Below are 21,367 nucleotides of genomic sequence, written 5' to 3' on the forward strand. Positions count from 1 at the left end.
CCCCTACAACCTAGAGGAACACAAAAATACACAGGAAAAGTGAGCCAGGTAGGAAAGCTCCTCAGATCTTCAATATCTTGTCACCAAGAAGCTTCATCTGGCGTTTTTTTTTTTTGCTCTCCTTCCTTCCAACACAATCAACTCAAGGCACACAGTAGAAGACCCAATTTAGAAACACCAACTCAGAGGCTTGCTTGGTTTTATCTTATGCCTAAAGACAGAGAAGCTGCCTTTAAAGACACTAGATAAAGAGAATAAATAGCAAATGAGTCCAACTTTAAAGAGTAGGAGAGACGCTAATGCCTTTGTTAAGGCTGTTGAGTGTAATTTCTTGTTTCCACAGCTCGAACTGGCCCTCCACCATGATTGTAATAGCATTGCTATCCACCACATGTTGAATAAACTATGCTCATTATTACTTCTTTTCTTTGTCTTTGCTATTTTTCCCTTTTCCTAAAATGCACTCCTTGTCCACTTGTATATCTTAACAGACTGTCCTTCGAAGTCCAACTTCCTTCACCAAACATTCTATCTTCATTGCTCTCTTCCTTCTCTCAATGCATGTAAAATTTTTAGTCTGTTACAGGAAATTTAACTCTTTAAATTATGGGTGATGAAGTACTAAACAAACTATAACTATAGGGTAATGACTAGTTTTTTAGCCAGCATCCCAGAATGCATAAGTTTACATCCAAATAAGAATTTATTGCTGCATTGTGTCCAACTCTTTATGACCCCCATTTGGGATTTTCTTGGCAGAGATACTGCAATGGTTCACCATTTCCTTCTCCAATTCATTTTACAGATAAGGAAATTGAGGCAAACAGGATTAAGTGACTTGCCCAGGGTCACACAGGTAGTGTCTGAGGCCAGATTTGAACTCAGGAAGATGAGTCTTCCTGATTCCAGGCTTTGCATTTTATCCACTGCACCACCTAGCCTATTAGAGGATAACAAGAATTGTGTTCTTCAAATAAGTCATTTCAGAATTTGATATATGGATTCCAATGAGGTTGCCATTACACAGGACATTTTTGAAATGCCTCTTTGGAACTTTCCTTCAGAATCCACTTTTAAACCACATAAGAAAAATCAGTCTCGGGGCAGCTAGGTGGCGCAGTGAGTAGAGCACTGGCCCTGGAGTCAGGAGGACCTGAGTTCAAATGTGGCCTCAGACACTTGACACACTTACTTGCTGTGTGACCTTGGGCAAGTCATTTAACCCCAATTGCCCTGCCCCTCCCCCCCAAAAAAAACAAAGAAAAATCAGTCTCATCACTTCTATGCCACATCTCATTTTGGGGGTAATAATTAATTTCAAAATGTTTTATTGATGTTTTTGTTTTTTATACTTGGGCATTCCCTAATAACCTTTCCTGTACCATCATATAACTTTCATTGATAACAAAGAAAAACAAATTAATCTGGCATCTCCTTCTGATGACATATGAAACACCTGGCACCTATAGATGTCACTTCTCTGCCAAAAAGAATGTGTTTCATCATCTGTCTTCTGTAACCAAAATGTAAACAATGTATAAAATGCTGGTGTATTTTAGTCACATTTCATTTTTTTAAAATAAAAAATGGTATTTCCCAATATGATTAGCTATTTCATTCATCAGAATGGCCTCTGGCTCTGAATGGACTTTTGGCTGTTGCCAAAAATCAAATCTATCTTAGAAAAACAAAGACATGGCATCATTCCGATATTCAAAAGAACATGCTGAAAGCTCCGAAAGGCAATTCCTAAATAAGAGTTTAGAAGCTGGTTCAAACAAAGGTAGCATCATCTGCTCATTTTGTCTTTTTATCCCCAGTGCCTAGCACAATGCCTGTACATAGTAGGCACTTTGAATGCCTTAATTAATTTGGCACAGTGCTGAACACATAGTAGGCATTCAGTAAGTATTTGCTAATTTTTAGTTGATGGGGGATCTGTAAATTATGAGACCTCTGATAAGATCTAGGACAGTTAGTCTATACCCTGAATCCAGAAGGCATGTTTGGCTAACACCACCACTAAAGCCATCGGCCCAAACCGTTTGGGAGTGTCCTGAAACTCTGTGGTCCAGTCATTCAAGTTACTGGATACCATCATAGATGCCCCAGGTTATTTAAGTACTATCGAGCACCCAGAGGTGCATGCATTCAGCAGATGAATGTAAGAAAACTTGGCTTCCTGGGCAGTAAATAGGATGATAGACTTTTTAAAAACCCAGCTATCCCACCACTGAAGCTTATTAAATCCCAATCATCCATTTGAATCCCACAGCCCTGAGGATCCTTGGTTTCAGAATTGACCATCATTCATGATATTTCACCACCAGAGGAGACTCTCTCCCCAGCCAGGGAACCTAAGGGCACTCAATACCTCTGACTAGTTCAAAGAAAGCGTATATGAGGCAGCTTAGGGCAATGGTGAGTGCAAAACTTGGCATCGCGGGACCTGAATTTGAATCCTCAATCAAGTCATTTATCCCTTTTGGGTCTCAGTTTCCTTGGGTCACATTAGATGGATTCTGAAGCCCCTTTCCAGCCCTTCATCAATGGGTATATAGTTAGTGAGTTCTGGAAGAAAAGGAGAAAATGGGAAACCCTGGGATTCAACCAGAGGCAGTAAGCTAGGTCCTGCTGCTTAGTAAGCAGAGGCAAATGTTACCTAAAGTAGGGGTATAGTCAGATGCTTCTCCATCATTCAATAGTATTACTATAATATTATTAGAGAGAGAGTAGATAGATAGGGAAATGAGTGGGTAGAGGATTTTCCCTGAACCAAGGTTTGGTTTTTGGTTTCATGTTTCAATAGATCCAGTTCTCATAGGTGTAGGTACACCCTCCACTAGTACAGACTTCAACTCATCTATGCCATCCCACGATGTACAATTCTTGTCCATGCCTTTCCTTTAAAAAAAAGATTAATACCTTTTTTTTATTTTTACATCCCCTTCATTTCTTAATATATCCTCTCCTGTCCTTTCCCCATTGAGCCATCTCAAATAATAATAATTTTAAAAAAGAGTGTCCGTGTTTTTTCCGTAGAGTCCCCTTGGATACCCCTTGGGTAGATTGCGAAAATCTACCCAAAATATCAAAGCATTTTGGGTGTACAAGAGCAGTACTTGAGTTTTCCATTTAAAATGCCTTGTCCTTATTACATCTACTTATTTGGTCAAATATATCTTGATGCGTTTATGCCAGTTTTCATGTTCAAGTCATTGTTAGTATCCAGCTGGACCTCCTTACACCCAGCCTATATGACTTGTCCACTATACTTTGTGCTAGACTTAGCATCAGAAAGACCTGGGTTCAAATCTTGCTTCAGACACTAGTTTGTTGTGTGGCCCTATGGTAAATTAATTAATTTTTGTGAGTCTCAGTTTCCTCATTTGTAAGATAGGGATAATAATAGTACTAGCCTTACAAGGTTATAAGGATAAAAATAGACAATGTAAGCAAGATATTTTATAAACCATGAAGTGTCATATAAATTTATTAATAATAATAATAATAATTCAGTTTCTGAGACAAAATACAAATAGAAGAAAGAGGGAGAGAGATAAAGGGAAGAGAGAAGGAAGAAGGGAAGGTAGGTAGGAAGGAAGGTAAGGTAAGCAAGAAGGCAGGCAGGCTACAGAACAGGATATGGTGCTTATGCTTTCCTCTAGCTGCATAACTGACAGGTGTGTGCTAAATCTCTGTTTATTTACTGAACAGGACGTTTCTCCATTCAATGTTGTTGCATGGCATGGAAACTACACTCCCTATAAATACAACCTGGAGAACTTTATGGTCATCAACAGTGTTGCCTTTGATCATGCGGTAGGTCCTAAAGTGGAAGCTATTTCTGGGAGTGGGGTGTAGGGGTTGGGGTGGAGGAGTGGAGAGGGGATGCTTTCCTTTGAGAGGTAAATAATTTGGTCTGGATATCCTCTGGCAATGCAAAAGGATCTAAGTGGTTTTAGCTACAATGTAAGATGTCCACAGAATTTAACAATCGGATTAATGGTAAGTTCCAAAGAAAATTCTACAGCATAAACTTTGAGGTATATTTCGCAAAAATAAGGCCAAAATCTCACTGAACTGAAAAAACAAAATGTTGCACTTCTTGGACCACTTTTATGATCCATAAAGTAAGAGAGTTGGGCTCAATGATCTCAATGATTTCCTTCCAGTTCCAAATGATCTCGAGTCCATAATATAAACATTTTCAAGGCAGAGATTTTTTTTTTGTCTTTTTATCAACAGTACCAGGCATGGCTTATATGGTAAACATAACAAATGCTTGTTGAACTGAAATTGTGGAATGTCATTGACCTATGACATGGGTCTCCAGGGTAGCAAACACAAGGCTACATGTCCATAATCATTCCTTCCTTCTTCCCTTCCTTCCTCCTTCCCTCCCTCCCTCTCTTCCCCCCTTCCTTCTTTTCCCCCTCCATTCCTTCCTTCCTCCTTCCCTTCCTCCCCTCCCTCCCTCTCTTCCCCCCTTCCTTCTTTTCCCCCTCCATTCCTTCCTTCCTACTTCCCTTCCTCCCCTCCCTCCCTCTCTTCCTTCCTTCCTCCCTCCCTTTGTCCCTTCTTTCCTTCCTTCCTTCCTTTACCCCTTCCTTCCTTCCTTTCTTCTGTCCTCCCTTCTTCCCTTTTCTTCCTTCCTTCCTCCTTTCCTCCCTTCTTCCCTTCTTTCTCTGCTTCCTTCCTTCCTTCTTTCCTTCCTCCCTTCTTCCCTTCCTTCCCCCCTTCCTTCCTCCCTCCTTTCTTTCTTCCTTCTATAAACATTTATTAAGCTCCTACAGTATATCTATCATCACTATAGGTACTGGAGGGATACAAAAAAAGAAATAAGATTTAGTCACTGCCCTCACTGAGCTTACAGTCTAATATGGGGGAGGGGACTCAAAAAACCATAATACTAAGAAAACATCATATCTGAGAAGTCCAAAGGGTTAGGAGAGTTCCCAGACACTGAGGTAATGAAATTTGTTGCCTAGTTCATCCTAGATTTAACTTAATCTACAATCCAGAGAGACAATTAAAGGCAGGAGGGCAGATAGAAGAATTGCATTGGGCTAATTCAGTTTATCTCTGGGATACCCAAGTACCAGTCTGAGAAATAGCAACCCTTAAAAAATGCCAAGGGGGAAAAGAACAAATAATAGCAACCTTTAAAAAGAGGATCCGAAAAGGCTGAGTAGACTTTCTTTGAGTCCCACTACTTTTTCCTTTAATAGGTTTCCCGTATCTGGTAGAAAGAGTACTAGATTTCAAGTCCAAGGACCAACATTTAAATTGAGGCTTTGCCACTATTTCTCTCTGTATCCTTGAGCCAATCACTTCCTCACTTCTGGGCTTCAGTAAAAAATCCCTTTGTAAAATAAGAGATTTGGACTAAATGACCTCTAAGGTCCTATACAACTCTAGGTGCCATGATCCTATGAAATTTTAACTTTCACAGTCATTTTCAGTCCTGTCTGACCCTCTGTGTCCCCATTTGGGCTTTTCTTGGCAAAGATACTGCTGTGACTTGCCATTTCCTTCTCTAGCTCATTTTACAGATGAGGAAACTGAGGCAAACAGGCTGAAGTGACTTATCCAGGGTCACACAGCTAGTAAGTGTCTGAGGTCAAATTTGAACCCAGGTCTCTGACTCTAGGCCCAGCACTCTATCCACTACACCATCTACCTGTCCTTTCACAAAGCTAAGAGATGGCATTTTGGTTAATTTTGAAATCATCTCACTCTTCTGCACTTGCCTAGATCTTTTGTGGTCCAAAGATGTCAAACTCCTTCATGATTATTTGGACTTTTCTCTCTTTCCTTCTTCCTCTCTTTCTCTCTTGCCTTCTGTTCCCTTGTTATGTTTCCTTTTCAGTATGCCTGTCTCTTAACCTAGTTCTTGAGTAGTGCTACCCCTAGAAGAGCGTAAACTCCTTCTGCCCACCTCCACCGTGAATCTGTAGCTTGTGATCTGAGGTACATTTTAAGGACAGAGCAGGGATTCCTAACCTTTTTGTGTGTTCTGGATCCCTTTGGCACTCTAGTGAAGCCTAGGTACTCCTCAGAATAATGCTTTTAAATGCACGCATTAAAATACGTATGATTACAAAAGAAACCAATTACAGCGAAATAGAATTATTTAAAAAAAAAACTCTTTAAGTTCACAGACTTCAGGTTCAGAACTTGTGCACTAGAGAAAGAAGAGGAAGGTAAACAAATAATACAACACTCCTCAGCCCTGCCTCTCTGAAGAGAGCTGTGATGTATTCAGGGTTCCTTGGAGAGAAATTACTTCGTCTATGCAGAATTTCAATGATTTTAATTTTGATTTTTCTCACCCAAAGCTTCTGGATTGACCCTTTGTGCCACCAGCTGTCCCCTCCTATCTAACTTAAAGTTACCGTGTCCTCATTCTGCAGGGTCATGGGAACACTGGGTTCTCAACTCAGTGGGATATAATGTACCATATGTTCTATAAGACACAATCTCAGTGGGATAAAAATCAGCTTGTGCCTCACTCACATGGTATTAACGCACCTTGCTACAGAACATAGCAGGGGGGAAATCCAGAGAGGCCTAATCACTGCTGTACTTAGGCCAATAGGTCTAGACATCTTAGGGTAACCATAGTGGAGGCAGGATGCCTGGCTTAATCAGAAAACTGGAACCTCCAAGAAAAATCATGAACTGCAACCAAAGGATACGTACAGCCAAAAGAAGAGCATGTATTTGGTTGGATTACTGTCTTATAAAAGTTGGCAATTCCCCTTTTGATTTTCACAGGATCCATCCATTTTCACTGTGTTGACGGCTAAGTCGGTTCGTCCTGGAGTGGCCATTGCTGATTTTGTCATCTTCCCACCTCGCTGGGGAGTTGCTGATCACACCTTTCGACCTCCTTATTATCACAGTAAGCCTCTTACTTAATAGAGTGCATTAGAGAACCAGTGAGACCAAGGATGAACCAACAGAAGGGGTCAGGCTCTTGGAGCAAAAACAGAGGGGCCTGTGCACTTAGAATTAAAATCTAGCCATTTTCTGGGAATGCTGGGGTCATGAGAATGTCAGGTCTTGTCTCAGGAGACTATCTGGACCAGACCACAGGGATCCCATTGTTTTCTGGAGTCTTGAATGGTCCAATTCCCCTTCCTCTCCAAGGGCCCACGGCAACCAGGTGGTGCAGTGGATAGAGCTCTGGACTAGGAGTAGGGAAGACAGGACACTTAGTAAGCATCAGATACTTATTAGCTGTGTGACCCTGTGCAAGTCACTTAAAATAGGGATAATAATAGCACCTACCTCCCAGAGTTGTTGTGACAATCAAACGAGATAATATTTGTAAAGCACTTTGCAAACCTTAAAGCGCCATGTGAATTCTAGCAATGAAGGAGATGGTGTTGGTGGTGGTGATGATGATGGCGGCGCTGTCCTTGATTCTTGCTCTTTTTCTGTCTCCTGAAGAGAGAAGGTAGGGAGGTTGACAATGGGGAAGGAAGGAAGAATAATGGTCCATTTGTTAGTTTGATTTTTAAAAATTGATTCTCATTGTGGTTTTTTTTTTTTGATGATTCTTGTTGTGTCCTTTAGAGTGCCTACCACAGCAAAGGCGCTCAGTGAATGACTTTTTATTTGGCTCGATGTTAGACCTAGGGGCCTCTGGGAGATACACTGGCCTTTTATTTTCCCTTTACCCCTCCCTCAACCAGTTGAATTTCTACCTATCCTTTTAAAGCCCAACTCAATGCCATCCCCTCCATGATGTCTTCCCTGATTCCTCTTCCCTGAGTCAGTAGTAATGGTCCCTCTTTGGCTGCATAAAGCATTTTGTTTTGCGACTCTCTAATTTATTTGTCACAATATCACATATCTGTCCAAGATGATAAGCTCCCTAAGGGCAAAAACTGTACCTTATCTAAACTTGGTTTGTTCCCCAGCCCTTAGCAGGGTTCAGTATACAGAAGGACCTTAATAAATATTTACTGGCTGTGACTGGCAGAGCAAGAGGGGAGGAGAGCTGCTCCTGTGGCTACTAGCCTATTGTAATTAGCAGAAGGCATCGGTCTTGGTGGCTGTCAAATGATCTTCGTCATCTGTGTGAGGTTTAGTGAACTTGGACCCAAAGAAGTAAGGTCTCTTTCAGGGGAATGACTCAACGTTTCATATCTGTTTAGCTTATAGTAACTTTCTCCTGAAAGTTTATAGATCTGAATTTAATAAAATTGGTGCCCTACTAAAAGGTAGTAAGAAACAAATGAAGTCTGGCTTTGAGTACAGTTTTTCTGTATCAAAATAATCAAAGTAGCTCACATTTCTACATAGCACTTTAAAATTCTCAAAGCGCTTTACAAATATTATTTCATTTGATTTGCATGACAGCCCTGGGAGGTAAGTGCTATATTAGCTCCATTTTCAGAGGAGGAAACTAAAGCAGAGAGAGGCTAAGTGACTTGGCCAGGGTCACACAGCTAGTCACAGTCTGAGGTCAGATTTGAACTCGTGTCTTCCCGACTCCAGGATTGGCACTCTATCCACTGGACCATCTAGCATTCCCGAGTTTGATCCTCACAACAACCCTGTGACATAGGGGTTATTATTAGGCCCATTATACAGATGAAGAAGTTGAGGCTGAGAGCTGTTAAGTCACTTGGTTACACAGCTAGTAAGTGTGGAAGACAGGATTCAAACCCAGGTCTCCTTGATCCCAAGTACTTCATCCACTACCATGTTGCCTCTCATGTTCGCTGATACCATAGATATTTCTCCTGTAATTTTTAATGGATTTCAATTATATTTTGTAAATAGGTGATTGTATTGAGCCAAATCTACAACTGCAGAACCACTAATTCTAAGTGAGTTTCACTAAAGATGTCAAAAAATATTGCTATAGCAATAAGCAAAAAGCCATGTAACTTTGATATAATTTTAAGGGTGAAGCAAGCAATTATTCCCATAAAAAATATTGCCTCTAGGTAGCCTGAAACCACCTTAGCTAACTGAATTCAGTATTAATCAGACAGGCAAGGAGTGCTCTCCTGTTATCTGTGAAAAGCGATGTAAAAATGCCAGCACTGAACACACGGACACGTACATTTATATTCAGAATAGAGCAGAATTTCTGCCTTGCTCTTCTCTCCCACTAAGCCATGAAGGTGACCTTCAGGCTTCACTGGAACAGTGAGGAGTGAAGCCTGAGCACATTGGAGCCAGGAGCAAACCTGTTTATGAGTCAACAGTGTGATGTGGCAGCCAAAAAAACCAATTCAATCCTAGGCTATATTAATAGAAATAGAATGCCCAAGACAAGATTCCAGTGTCACTCTGCCCCAGTCAGGCCACGTCCAGAATTTTGTGTCCAGTCCTGAGTGGCACATTGCAGAAAAAATAATGCTAAATTGAAGTATATCTAGATGGTACCCAGGAAGGTAAGGGCCCTTAGCCCTATGACAAGTGAACATTTATTGAAGGCTTTGGATTTCAACCTGGAGAAGATAAAACTGGAGGAGGGGGGCAGGATGGGGGAGTGGAAGACAATATCACTGTCTTCAAATGTTTGGAGGGCTGTCATATAGAAGAATTAGATAGTTCTATTTGGCCCCAGGAACCAAAAGTAGGACCAATGCATGGAAGTCAAAGGATGGCAAATTTCAGTTCAAGATAAAGAAAAGATTTCTAAAGAGTTGAATTGACCAGAGGGCGAATGGGTCAAATAAGGAGAAAGTGAGTTCACTGTCACTGAAAGAGGAGGCTGGATAATCAGTAATGGGAAGTATCATTGAAGGGACATAGACTGAAATGGAATTGAGAGCAGGTGACCTCTGAATTCTCTTCCCCTTATAAGAGTCTATACTTTTTCAAAGGAAGAAATCTCAATGTCATTGGGAACATGAAGATAAGGAAGCTCCTTGTACCAATGCACATCAGAGCACAGAGGCTTGGAGAGCTCCCAAGAACCCCAAGAGGTTAAGCCATTTGCCTTGGGTTATACAGCCAGTGTGTGTCAGATGAAGGGGGACCTGAACCTTCCTGGTTTTGAGGCTGGCTCTGTAACCATTATGCACAGTGCCTCTTAGGCTGCCTTTAAAGCAAAGGAATTTAAGTGAAAACTTATTCCATTTCTTACATTCCTTCTTTATGGGGAAAAAAAAGAGTGGAGTTGTGATGAGTCTCACCTTCCCTACTGTGGCTGTCATACTCCCAGCCTCCTGTCGGGTTCTGCCACACTCATCTCCTTGGGGCCTCAAGCAGAATTTCTGTGGAGCCAAGCACAAAAAAAAAAAAAAAGACGAAGAAGAAGGTTTGGCACTTAGCTAGGACTCACACAGAGAGAAGGGGGATGTGACTTTGGCTAGCATTTTATAGGTTTGGTTTGCAAAGCTGAACTTCAGGTATTGTACATTTCCCTTTAGTTTTGAGAACTTGAGTTTGAATAAGCTGCCACCAAGTGGATGGCCTCATTGCCCAAACAATTAAGCACACACTACAAGCAGGAAGGACCCAGGCAAAGGTCAAAGTTCACTTTCCCATTTGCAAATGCCTCTTCCATAAAAAGAAGGTTCTCTGTTCCAACAGGGAAGCAGAACAATGGCTAATCACGACGTTTTAAAAGATGATATACAATCCAACTGCTTTAAAGGTTCTCCTCAAATAAGATATCTCCCACGCATATGTTAAAATAATACAAGATTTTATGACAGATGTACCTACGGAGATAACTTCGTTTAACTCACTTACTGTGAGCATCAAGTAAGGCATAAGCCCTGGAAACATATGCTCACCCAAGGTGTCTGCCAGGGTCGTGGAGAACATCCTGCACAAGACAGAGTCCAGATAGATAAGGAGGTCTATGATGATGATGAGGTTTTCCAAATATTCTTATTTGGATGTATCATTCACGGGGAAAACTGCAGTAAGCTCTGGTATATTATTAAACCTCCTCAGTGAAATCCATTATTATGCAAAAGAGATCATTTGACCAGTCCACACAGAAAAGCCAGGTGAATGAAAAACAGATATTGCCTAGATTCAATCCCACAAGCATTTAAGTGCCTACTGTGTGCTAGGTATTAAGCACACAAAGACAAAAATGAAACCCTCCCTGACCTCAAAGGGCTTACATTCTTCTGGGTTAGGGTATGCCATTGGGTGGGCAATCCATTCATTGAATTAGTTCATCTCTCTCTCTAACATATACATATACATACATACATACACATATACATATGTGTATATATGTATATGTGTATGTATATATCTTGGATAGACACTGCAAATAGATAAGTTCAGCCTAGAACTGAGGCAATAGAAAGACTATGTTGGTACCATTAAGGTATTTAAAGAATCAAAGGAGAAGCCCCAACATATTTAGTGGTTCTTATATGAGAAATTTGTAAAATGCACAGAGAGATTGTTACAAACTCTGGTAGGAGGAAGTACCCACACTGATGAAATCATAAATCCATTAAATCGTGAAAGCATAGAATTTAAAGCTAGGGTTGAAGAAATACATACACTTGAGTACAATTGGGCACCTGATTCACTAACCTTTAGACATGCTAATTTTACTCATAGATTCATATATTTAGAGCTGGAAGGCTCCAAAACCATCTCGTTGAATGTCCCCATTTGACAAATATAGAAACACAGGCCCAAAGTAGTTACAGAAATTGCCCAAGGTCACATAAGGTAAGCCAGAGGCCAGACCTTCTTACAAAGGTTTCAATGGAACTCAACTTTCAAACTCACCCCAAACATTTTCTTTTAATTAAAAGTTGTCTAATATATGTACAGAGCTACATCTCTGGCTCTAGAGGTTTAGGACTTCACAGTAGCCTGCTAACAAAAACCTTTTGCAAATGTCTTTTCTCTAGCTTTTAATCCTTGCTAGCAAAAGAAACCTTTAATTATCTACCTACAGTTTATAAAAAGAGAAATCGCATTTGTCCTTTTTCATTCCCAGCTAATAGTCTTCTGGGAATGGGCTTGAGGAGAGCAAGGCAGGGTACTTCTGAAGGTAATGCTGATTGCTGTTCCTATCTACAACTGTAGACATAGGGGAAAGAGTACAGGTGTAAAGCGAAAGTTCTCCAAGTGTGGTCCAGGAGCCCTCAGGGGTCTCTGAGACTCTTTCAAGGGGTTCTTGAGGTCAAAACTGTTTTCATAATAATAGTATTTTAATTTCTAATAAACTAAGTATCGGTAGATATAATCCACAAAAACAAAAGCTCTTTGGGTGGGTGGGTATGTGGGAGGGGTCCTTAATAATTTTTAAGAGTGTAAAGGTCCTGAATCAAAAAGTCTGAGGATGGCTTGTATAGAATAACAAAGTGATAGTAGGGCTAGGAAGCCGCTTTCCTAACAGTTGATAAAAACTGGCCAAAATGGTTTGAGCTACCTAAGGCTGAAAAGTAACAGTAAGTGGAGGTTGGACAAAAATGAGATCTAAGATCAGATCAGGTCAAATATATTGGAGAATCATGACTCAACGAGGAGCTCTCAAGATGTGGGCTAAGACAAGTCTGGAACAGAAAAATGGAAGAATCATGGTAAAAAAAAAAGGTTGATGAAGGCTGGAGTCATGAAAATAACAGATCTTGTCTCAGGAGACCATCAGGAACAGGTCAGCGTGCCCCCAACCATTGGCTTCCTGGACTCCTGGATGGTTAAATGCACCCTTCTCTCCAAGGGTCTATGGCACTGTCCTTGACTCTTACGGCTTTTCTGTAGCCTTCTTTCTGCAGAGAGGTGGGGTAGGGTGGGAGGATAATGGACCACAAGTTGTTAGGAGTCTTTTTTTAAATTGATTTTCCTTTTTAGTTTGTTTTTTTTTTTTTTCTCCATTTGAGGAAGGTGGTCACCAAAGGTGATGGGTCAAAATTAGAAAGGAATAAGACAGCATTGTGACAAGACAGACAGGTGGCTATGTCTTGTAAGAAGCTGGAAATATATGACTAGAGAGGAGGAGGAGTGGAGGTGGAGATTGGTGAGTCATCCCCATTGAGGTGATAGTTGAAGCCTTATAAAGGCAGATGAGTTCACAAAGGTAATGAGTGAGTGAAGATATAGAACTAAAGAGATTTGAGGACAAAAGGTTGGTAGGTGAAAATCCATAGTTGGGGAAAAGGGGATGGAGGATGGGTAATAAGCAAAAGAGAAAAAAATGCCTTGGCAGAATGACAAAGACTCACTGTCATGGAAACCAAGTGCGAAGAAAGTTTCAAGATCAATAGTTTTAAATGTTTCTGGACCAATAGCATGAAAAATACAGTTATGGCTCAAATCTTATTTTTATCAAAATTTCTTGCCACCAGACTGATTTCATTGAGGCTTAGCCTCATTTCTTTAAGATCTTATACTCAAGTCCTGGGCAAATTCACACCTCCTTAGTAAAATGTTGGGTTCCAGGATTGAAACTCTGTAATCTATGATCATAGGTTCAAAGATCTAGAAGCCAACTAGTCCACCTCCTCATTTTACAGATCAGTAAACTGAGGCTAAAAGAAGTTAAATGACTTGCTCAAGGCCACACAGGTAGAAAGCATCAGGAGGTGGCATTTGGACACAATTCTTCCAAGTCCAGGGCTAGAGTCTTAGCCTTGTATCTCCTACCTAGTATTCTATTCCTTCTCTAAGGCCCACCTGCCCTTCTCTGAAGTCTTTTGGGACTGTAGTTTCAAGTACTATAACTGTTTTCCTTTATGTTATAAAAACAAATTTCAAATCCCCTAGGGAACTGCATGAGTGAATTCATGGGATTGATCAAAGGGCATTATGAGGCTAAGCAAGAAGGATTCCAGCCTGGAGGAGGCAGCCTGCACAGTGCCATGACACCTCATGGACCAGACGGGGATTGTTTTGAGAAGGCAAGCAAGGCCAAGCTGGAGCCAGAGAGAGTTGCAGAAGGAACCATGGTAAGCGGGTTAAGTCCTAGTATGGTCATTCAGTGAGCCCCAACTTCACTGTTCATCTCACCAAAGCCCTGTGATCATCAATCAGTTAACAAGTACTTATTAACTACCTACTGTGTGCTGGGTGTTGGACTGAGGATACAAACACATGAATGGAACAACACCCAATCCCAAGGAGTTTAGGCCTGTATTCCAGTGGGGGAGACAAGTATATGTATGTATGCATGTGTGTTTATGTGTATGTATATGTATGTGTGTGTGTATGTATGTATATGTTGTTGTTTGGCCTTCTTCTCAAAGAGGACTGATGACATCAGGAAGGTGATGTCTTGACTTTAAGTAAAGCAGGGCTATGCAAAGTCATCAGCCTCACTCTCTCCAGAGCCATCTGGGTCCAGTAGCAAGATATAGATCAGGATGACTGGAGATGGTCTTGGATGCAGGGAAGACCTTGGCCTTTTTAAGCTAATGTCTTTCCTGGGTCTCAGTTTGTCTGAGGCAACACCCATTCAGTGATTGAGGATAGGTGAGAAATGAGCCCAAAAAAGGCTTCTTTTACCAACTTAAAAAAAATGGGAGGGGAAGACCTTTGGGGTTTCTGGCTGAAACAGAAACAATTGCTATTTACACTCACTCTGAGCCATGGAAACCCAGACAATGACTAGCAGAAGCTTGGGCTGAGACTTATTATTGGCCAATAAATTAGAGGCAGAGATTTGGGCTTAAGCCGTCCACAAGTAGCTCCATTTGAATCCTAATGGCTTTATCGATGCCTGGTTTCCAGAGCTCTGTTTCAATAAATTTATATTCCTTGTGAGGTCTTTCCCAAGTCTCAGTTTGTCTGAGGCAATACCCATTCAATGATTAAGGCAAGGTAAGAAATGGAGTAAAAATAAGGCCACTTTTACCTACTAAAAAAAAAAATATATATATATATGTGTGTGTGTGTGTGTGTGTGTGTGTGTGCGTGTGTGTGTATACGCATATATACATGCATATATATATGAATATATACACACGTGTGTGTGTGTCTTCTTACATCATACTTGTCACCGTGTACTCTTTGGTCCAGTGACACTGGCCTATTAGCCATCCCATGAATGAGACACTCTGTCTCTTGGCTCCAGGCATTTTCTCTGGCTGTCCAGCATGCTCTCCCTCCTCCTTTCTATTTACCGACCTCCCTGGCTTCCTTTAAGTCCCAACTAAAATCTCATCTTCTACTAGAAGCCTTCTCCAACCCCTCTTAATTCCAGTGCCTTCCTTCTGTTATTTCCTATTTACTCTGTACATAGCTTGTTTTCTATATATTTGTTTGTACTGTTTTTTGTCTCTATATGGCCAGTACTTAGCACATGGTAGGCACTTAATAAATTGTTTATTGATTGATATTTATTTATGTATGGTAGATATATATGTAAATATAGTTATATGTATATGTATATAAATAGTCTATATGTATGATATATATGCAAAGTAAAGGGGTCAGACACTTCTACTTCTTCTCTGTTTTGCCATGGAGTAGAAACAGAAGAGGAAATAAAGGCTATGTCAGGTTTAATTTTTTCTTCCTTTTATCTTGTCTCCCTACCAGGAGAGAAGTAAGACAAATTTTTGGATATGAATAATGTGGAAATGTGTTTATATATATTACAAGAATTTTCTTTTTCTTCTTTTAAAAAATTTTAAATGGGAGGTAAGGGATGAGTGGAAGAGAGAAAATAAAAATGAAAAATAAAATAAAATGAGGAGCCAGACAACAAACCCCTCAAAGATGGTGAGGGAGGGTGTGAGGAAGGGAGAAAGGAACAGAATTGTTTCTGATTATAAAGTCTCAGATCAGGAGAGGGGTGCCCTTCCTACTGAGAATCCCAACACACTGAGATTAGGTAGATGATGGATCTGTCTGTAGCGGGATAGGTAGGGTGATAGCAGCTGGCTCAGAGATGTATGTAACAATCTGAGATCATCATACTGGGAGACCCTCGCTAGGTGGTGTAGTGGCTAGGGAGCTGGCCTTGGAGTTAGAAAGACCTCAGTTCAAATCTTGTCTCCATAATATTTTAGTTCTTTGACCTTGGGCAAGTAATTTAAGCACTCTGAGTTTCAGTTTTCTCATCTTTAAAATAGGCATAATCATAGCACCTACCTCCTAAGGCTGTTGTGGAGGTCAGATTATTTATATAGTATAGAGATAGAGATATTCATCTATACACACACATAAATATGTATTTATATGTGTGAACATACATATGTATGCATGCATGTATGTATATGTATGCATATTCATATACACACATGTGTCTGTGTATATATGTGTGTATGTATGCATTGCCAGCTCTGGTCACTGATGACCAAAAAGTCACAGAGGATTTGCAACCACTATTAACTCCAAAAAATACCAAAGAGCTCACACAGGTTAAAAGCAAAAACCTTTCTTTATTCAGCCGGGGAACAGAAATTAGACACATATGTTGGGGCCTCCTCTAGTAGGAGATACGAGGTAGTGGGGCTAAACTGTGAGGTATATATTTGTGGCTAGAGAAAGAATTAAACAGTGTAGTGTAGCAATGGTGGTAAGCCACAACAGCAACAGTGAGGCAAGCTTGTCTAGTGACAAAAAGCCCCTTCATAGGAGGGCTTCAGGATCAGTGATCATCAGTTCTGTGACTTAATTTCAGCAGTGTTCATCCAATGGATGAACGCTAAGGACTGGTGTTATGCCAAGCTCAGGGCATAGCTTGCTTGCTGGGCCTTCACTCCAGAAAACAGGGTTTCTAAAAAGAGAGGGGTGATCTTGGATCCTGACAGTATATATGTGTGTATACGTGTATGTTTATATAAATGCATATATTTATATCTTTGTAAATGTTTATATAAATGCATATATTTATATCTTTGTAAATTTTAAAGTGCTATAGAAATGTTAGTTATTATTATATTCTACATGATAATAGATAGGATAGATAGCTGCTTTAATCTGGTGGTCTACCTTCCACTGTAAAGAAATCATATTTTAACAATCCAGTTAACCTATTGTTAACTCCCCTCAGGCCCCAGAAATTCAGCCTTTTATCTCTAGTAGGGCAGAAGTAAAGATCCAAACATTTAAAAGGGCTGAGTCTTGAAAGAATATGAAACTTTTTCCAACTTAAACTGTGAGCTCCACCATTTTATTTGTTGGGGACAGAGGGGAAGAGAGCTAATGCAAAATTAAAGGCCTTTTTGAACTTCCTCCCCCTTCCCCATGGCCCAGAGCACTTAGTCTGTCCAAGTCTCTCCTGCCTTTTTTTAGGCAAAGCAAGCTCCTAGGACCAGAGCTACAGTGAGGCAAAATGGTAACTGTTGACTGTACTTTTGAACCAGAGAGAGTCCAGAAGCTCCTGCCTCATCAAAGCCTCAGCTAATGAACCACATTTTCATCTGCATTACTTTTCTTTCTCATCTGGCAGAGAAGGAAACTGATTGGTTCTTAAAATCTGTTCTGCATTTCCTGTATGCCGTGCTCTGCATATAACAGGAATATAATTGCTGTAGTAGGCTGCTATCCTTGGTTTTATTATATTTTTGCAGGTAGGGTCTATTGACTATAAGATCTAAGTTTATTCTAAATCATATGCAAATTGGCTTTTTTTTAAAAAAGAACAGAACAGTAAGTTAAATGCTACCTAATTTTCAAAAACAACAATAAGCCTTGCTTGACAACATAGTCACTTTGCAAGTGAACTGAGCCATGAAACCTATCATTAAGATTTAGATCTTGAGCTAAACCTAAACTCAGTCCTTGGGGCCAGAGTAGAGAGATGAAAGCTATAGGGTCCTAGAATGTCAGAACTGGATGAGATCTTAGAAGTCACCTTGTTATCTGGGTGACTACCTTGCCTATCAGCATCACAAGCTCAGAGGTATCAAGCTGGAAAGGACTTTAGAGGCCACTAAGTCTAGCCTTTCCCCCCTTCTTTTTACAGATGAGAAAACTAAGGCTAATGACTTTGCCTGGGTAAACAGCTAATATAAATGTCTGATTCAGAATTTGAATTCACATCTTTGTAACTCCAAGTGTATTGCCCCCTATACAGTACTGCCTTATTTTCCAGAAGGCCAGAAAAGGGAAATTAACTTTGCTAAGACTATATGGTTTAGAGAGTGTTAGAGCCAGGATTCTCTGAGCCCTAATCTAGTGCTTCCTTTATACTGCCTCAGAATGTTTGTGGCCTATAAATGTTTAACAACCAGCTGGGGGGGTGGGGGGTGGGTGGGAAGTATGCACAAGAAACATTTTTAAGTTTAATCTTCATTATTAACATCTTCTCCATCACCTTCTTAATTCTAGACATCCAACAAAACAAAAAATTAAACCCCGATTTATAACATTTGTTGATTTCTAAGGTGCTATATGCTCACACTGAAAATTTAGCAATTGGCTTAGCCCCTTCAAGCTGGTTCTAGCTTATGTCCCATCTCCCTTCTCAAGTCTACAAGGACATCTGAACTTCCCACCATTTATGTCATTCCCTTGAATTATGATGTTGTCCTTAGACAGTCTCTGCCTGTACCTGAGAAAAATAACACAGTTACCACGAGCACCTATGGCTTAATAATTAGTTAACTGTCATTTATCAGACATCAGGGTGGTAAGAGGATGGGACAAGGAAAGATTTTTACAGGGGTAAATGCTCAGGGATGGCATCGCCATAGAGTGCCCTAGGTAATCAAGGGTCAGTAGCAAATCTGACTTCAGACACTTACTAGCTGTGTGACCCTGGGCAAGTCACTTAACTCTGCCTCAGTTTCCTCATCTGTAAAATGAGCTGGAGAAGGAAATGGCAAACACTCCAGTATCTTTGCCAAGAAAACCCCAGATGGTGTCATGTTAGAGTAAGACATGACTGAACAGCAAATGCCTAGCCTACCCTATTCTCCCTGACTTTATAATTCAGAGCTTGGTAAAGATTGAAGTTGTCATTTGTACTTCTTCCCCCCCCCCCACCCACTCACCCACCCACACATCCATAGTACAGTGAAGCAACTAGTAAAATGTCCTTCTGTACCAGAGATACTTAAATTTTGTGTCATGGACTCCTTTGGCGATCTGGTGAAGTTGAAGGACCCCTTCTCAGAATAATGGCTTGTTGCCTCCATCCAAAATCAAAGGAGATGCTAAATTTCAGTGAGAAGTTATTGAAAATAAAGACGTGATTTTTGTTGGCCATCCAAGTTCATGGTTGATAGTCCCTGTTTCAGACACCAAACTGGATAATTGCAGCTAGGTGGTATAGGGACAAGAGCAGAGGCATCAAACACACCCCATAGGCCACAATGATAGCATGAACCAGATGAAAATGTAATTGGGAAATATTTAACAAAATAAATTAAAATACAACAGAGCATAGATAATGTTAATATGTCATTTTCTGAGTTAATACGAAGCCTGAAGGGATTCTTATACATGGTTTAGTGGCCCCTTTTTCTATTTGAGTTTGACACTGCTGGGCTAGAGCACTGAGCCAAGAAGTCAGGAAGACCTCAGTTCAAATCCTAAGACATTTACTAGCTGTGTAATCCTAGGCAAATCACGTATTCTCTGCCTCAGTTTTCTTATCTGTAAAGTGGGATTAATAACAGCATCTACCTTCCAGGATTATTTTGAGAATAAAAATGAGATAATAATTGTAAAGCACTTTGCAAACCCTAAAATGCGACATAAATGCTGGCTATTTTATTATTTTCCTGTATCTTAGACTTTCATTGTTGATATTTACCCTTCTCTTTACCCCATTTTTTCTCCTTTCCACCAGACGTTTATGTTTGAGACTTCGCTCAATTTGGCTGTCACCAAGTGGGGTCTCAAGATGTGCAACTGTTTGGATCGGAACTATTACAAGTGTTGGGAAACCCTGAGGAGCCATTTCACACCCAAGTTCAGAAACCCCACTGCGCATAAATGAGCCTGAAGAGTTTGTTTATGTCTTGGAAAAGTCAGGGTCTCCGCATATAGTTATATAAGCCTGTAGCTAGTTAAAATAATTACCCATCCTCCCATACCCAGGTAACCCGTGAAAATTATCGCAAAAGTGTATTGCAGATGCCTTAATTACCCAATAAAGACCTACCTGCAGTGTGGGGAAATAACAAACCTAATGGCCAGGGTGTGCGCAGTCATAAGATGGCCGGTAGTTTAGTCTGAAGAGAGAAGTAGAAATTTAGAAGGAATCTTTCAAGTCTGGGCCAAAGATACAAGGCAGGGGAGGGTGAGTGTGGGTGCTCAGCTAAGAGCAGTGGTGTGCTGGTAAATATTTTAGAAACAGTTCTGAGAGGGGGGATGTACTCACAATACATTTTTAAATTTAATCTGAATTATTAACATATTATCTATCGCTTTGAATCTAGAAAATCAATAAAACAATAAATCAAGCCCTGATTTGTAGTATTTGTAGATTTCCAAGGTATAAATGCTTACACTGAAAGTATAAGAATTTAGCTCCAGCACATCCCTGGCTAGGAGGCTATTCTTCCAATGATGGATGTGAGGCCAAAGCACAAGCTATGTTCCAGGGGTCAATCCAGGCAGGGGTAAGACAGATGATCAGCAAAAATCTAAAAGGAGAAGCACAACTGGCAGCAGCTGGGAAGGACCCAACAGGCAGGACACCATGGTATCTTAAGAAACTATAAGAATGAAGATTAGCAGACAATGCTCCTAAACACACATGAGATCAAAGGGGAAAGAAATCAGAACTACCAATAGACATATCCATTACGGCTCATCAGCAGAAGGTTGGCCACTAGGTTATTTCTCTTCCTTTTCTTTTTTTTCCCCACAAAAGGGGTTGTGTTTCTACAAAGGGATGCCAAATGATTGTGATCTCTGAGAAGGGAATGCCCACTATGAAAAGATTTTCTTGATATGCAGAGTGTCTTCCTAAGTCTTCCTGCCATTTAATTTAAACCAATTAAAGCCATTTTATTTAAGGTAATTGAAGCTTAAGATGGCACTAAGACTTTGAGGAAACCCTGCATAAGTGTTCATCACAAGCTTTCATTTACCCTGATGTATATGATTTCATTCATACACGTGCAAATAGTAACCAGTCGTTGAAGGTGAACATTCTCTGATGAATTCACAGGGTGCCTGCTCACGACTTCAACCATAGTTCCAGTGGAATACCACAGAAAGAGTCTTTAAGAATGCCCTCTATATGGCACATAGCAGAGATGTCAAACCCCAGGCCCACAACATTCCTAAGTGCAGTCTAAACCAAAGTAAAATGTAAGTGAGAAATAGTTAACAAGATATGTACAATAAAGCAAAAATAACATTACATTTTAAAACTAAGTCAATACGTGGCCTTCAGGAATCCTTATGTATGGATTAGTGGTTCTCATTTCTATTGAAGTTTGACCCCACTGGTGTTGAGCACTGCATTTGAAGTCAGAGAACATGGGTTCCATTTTAGATACGAGGA

At 40.4% G+C, this 21,367-nt stretch overlaps 1 protein-coding gene across 1 annotated transcript in view; it reads left to right on the forward strand.

Annotated features, from left to right (window-relative positions):
- HGD (homogentisate 1,2-dioxygenase) overlaps positions 1–20,315 on the forward strand; it is a 92,477-nt gene extending 72,162 nt beyond the window's left edge. Inside the window, exons 11-14 of the mRNA XM_036744591.1 lie at positions 3,718–3,822; positions 6,781–6,907; positions 13,723–13,904; positions 19,700–20,315. Of these exons, the coding sequence (XP_036600486.1) occupies positions 3,718–3,822; positions 6,781–6,907; positions 13,723–13,904; positions 19,700–19,849 (564 nt within the window). The 3' untranslated portion in view covers positions 19,850–20,315. The remainder of the gene's footprint in view (positions 1–3,717; positions 3,823–6,780; positions 6,908–13,722; positions 13,905–19,699) is intronic.
- Positions 20,316–21,367: the final 1,052 nt, after the last annotated feature.

The sequence above is a fragment of the Trichosurus vulpecula genome, chromosome 2 (genome assembly GCF_011100635.1).
Source record: "Trichosurus vulpecula isolate mTriVul1 chromosome 2, mTriVul1.pri, whole genome shotgun sequence".
NCBI classification, from domain to species: domain Eukaryota; kingdom Metazoa; phylum Chordata; class Mammalia; order Diprotodontia; family Phalangeridae; genus Trichosurus; species Trichosurus vulpecula.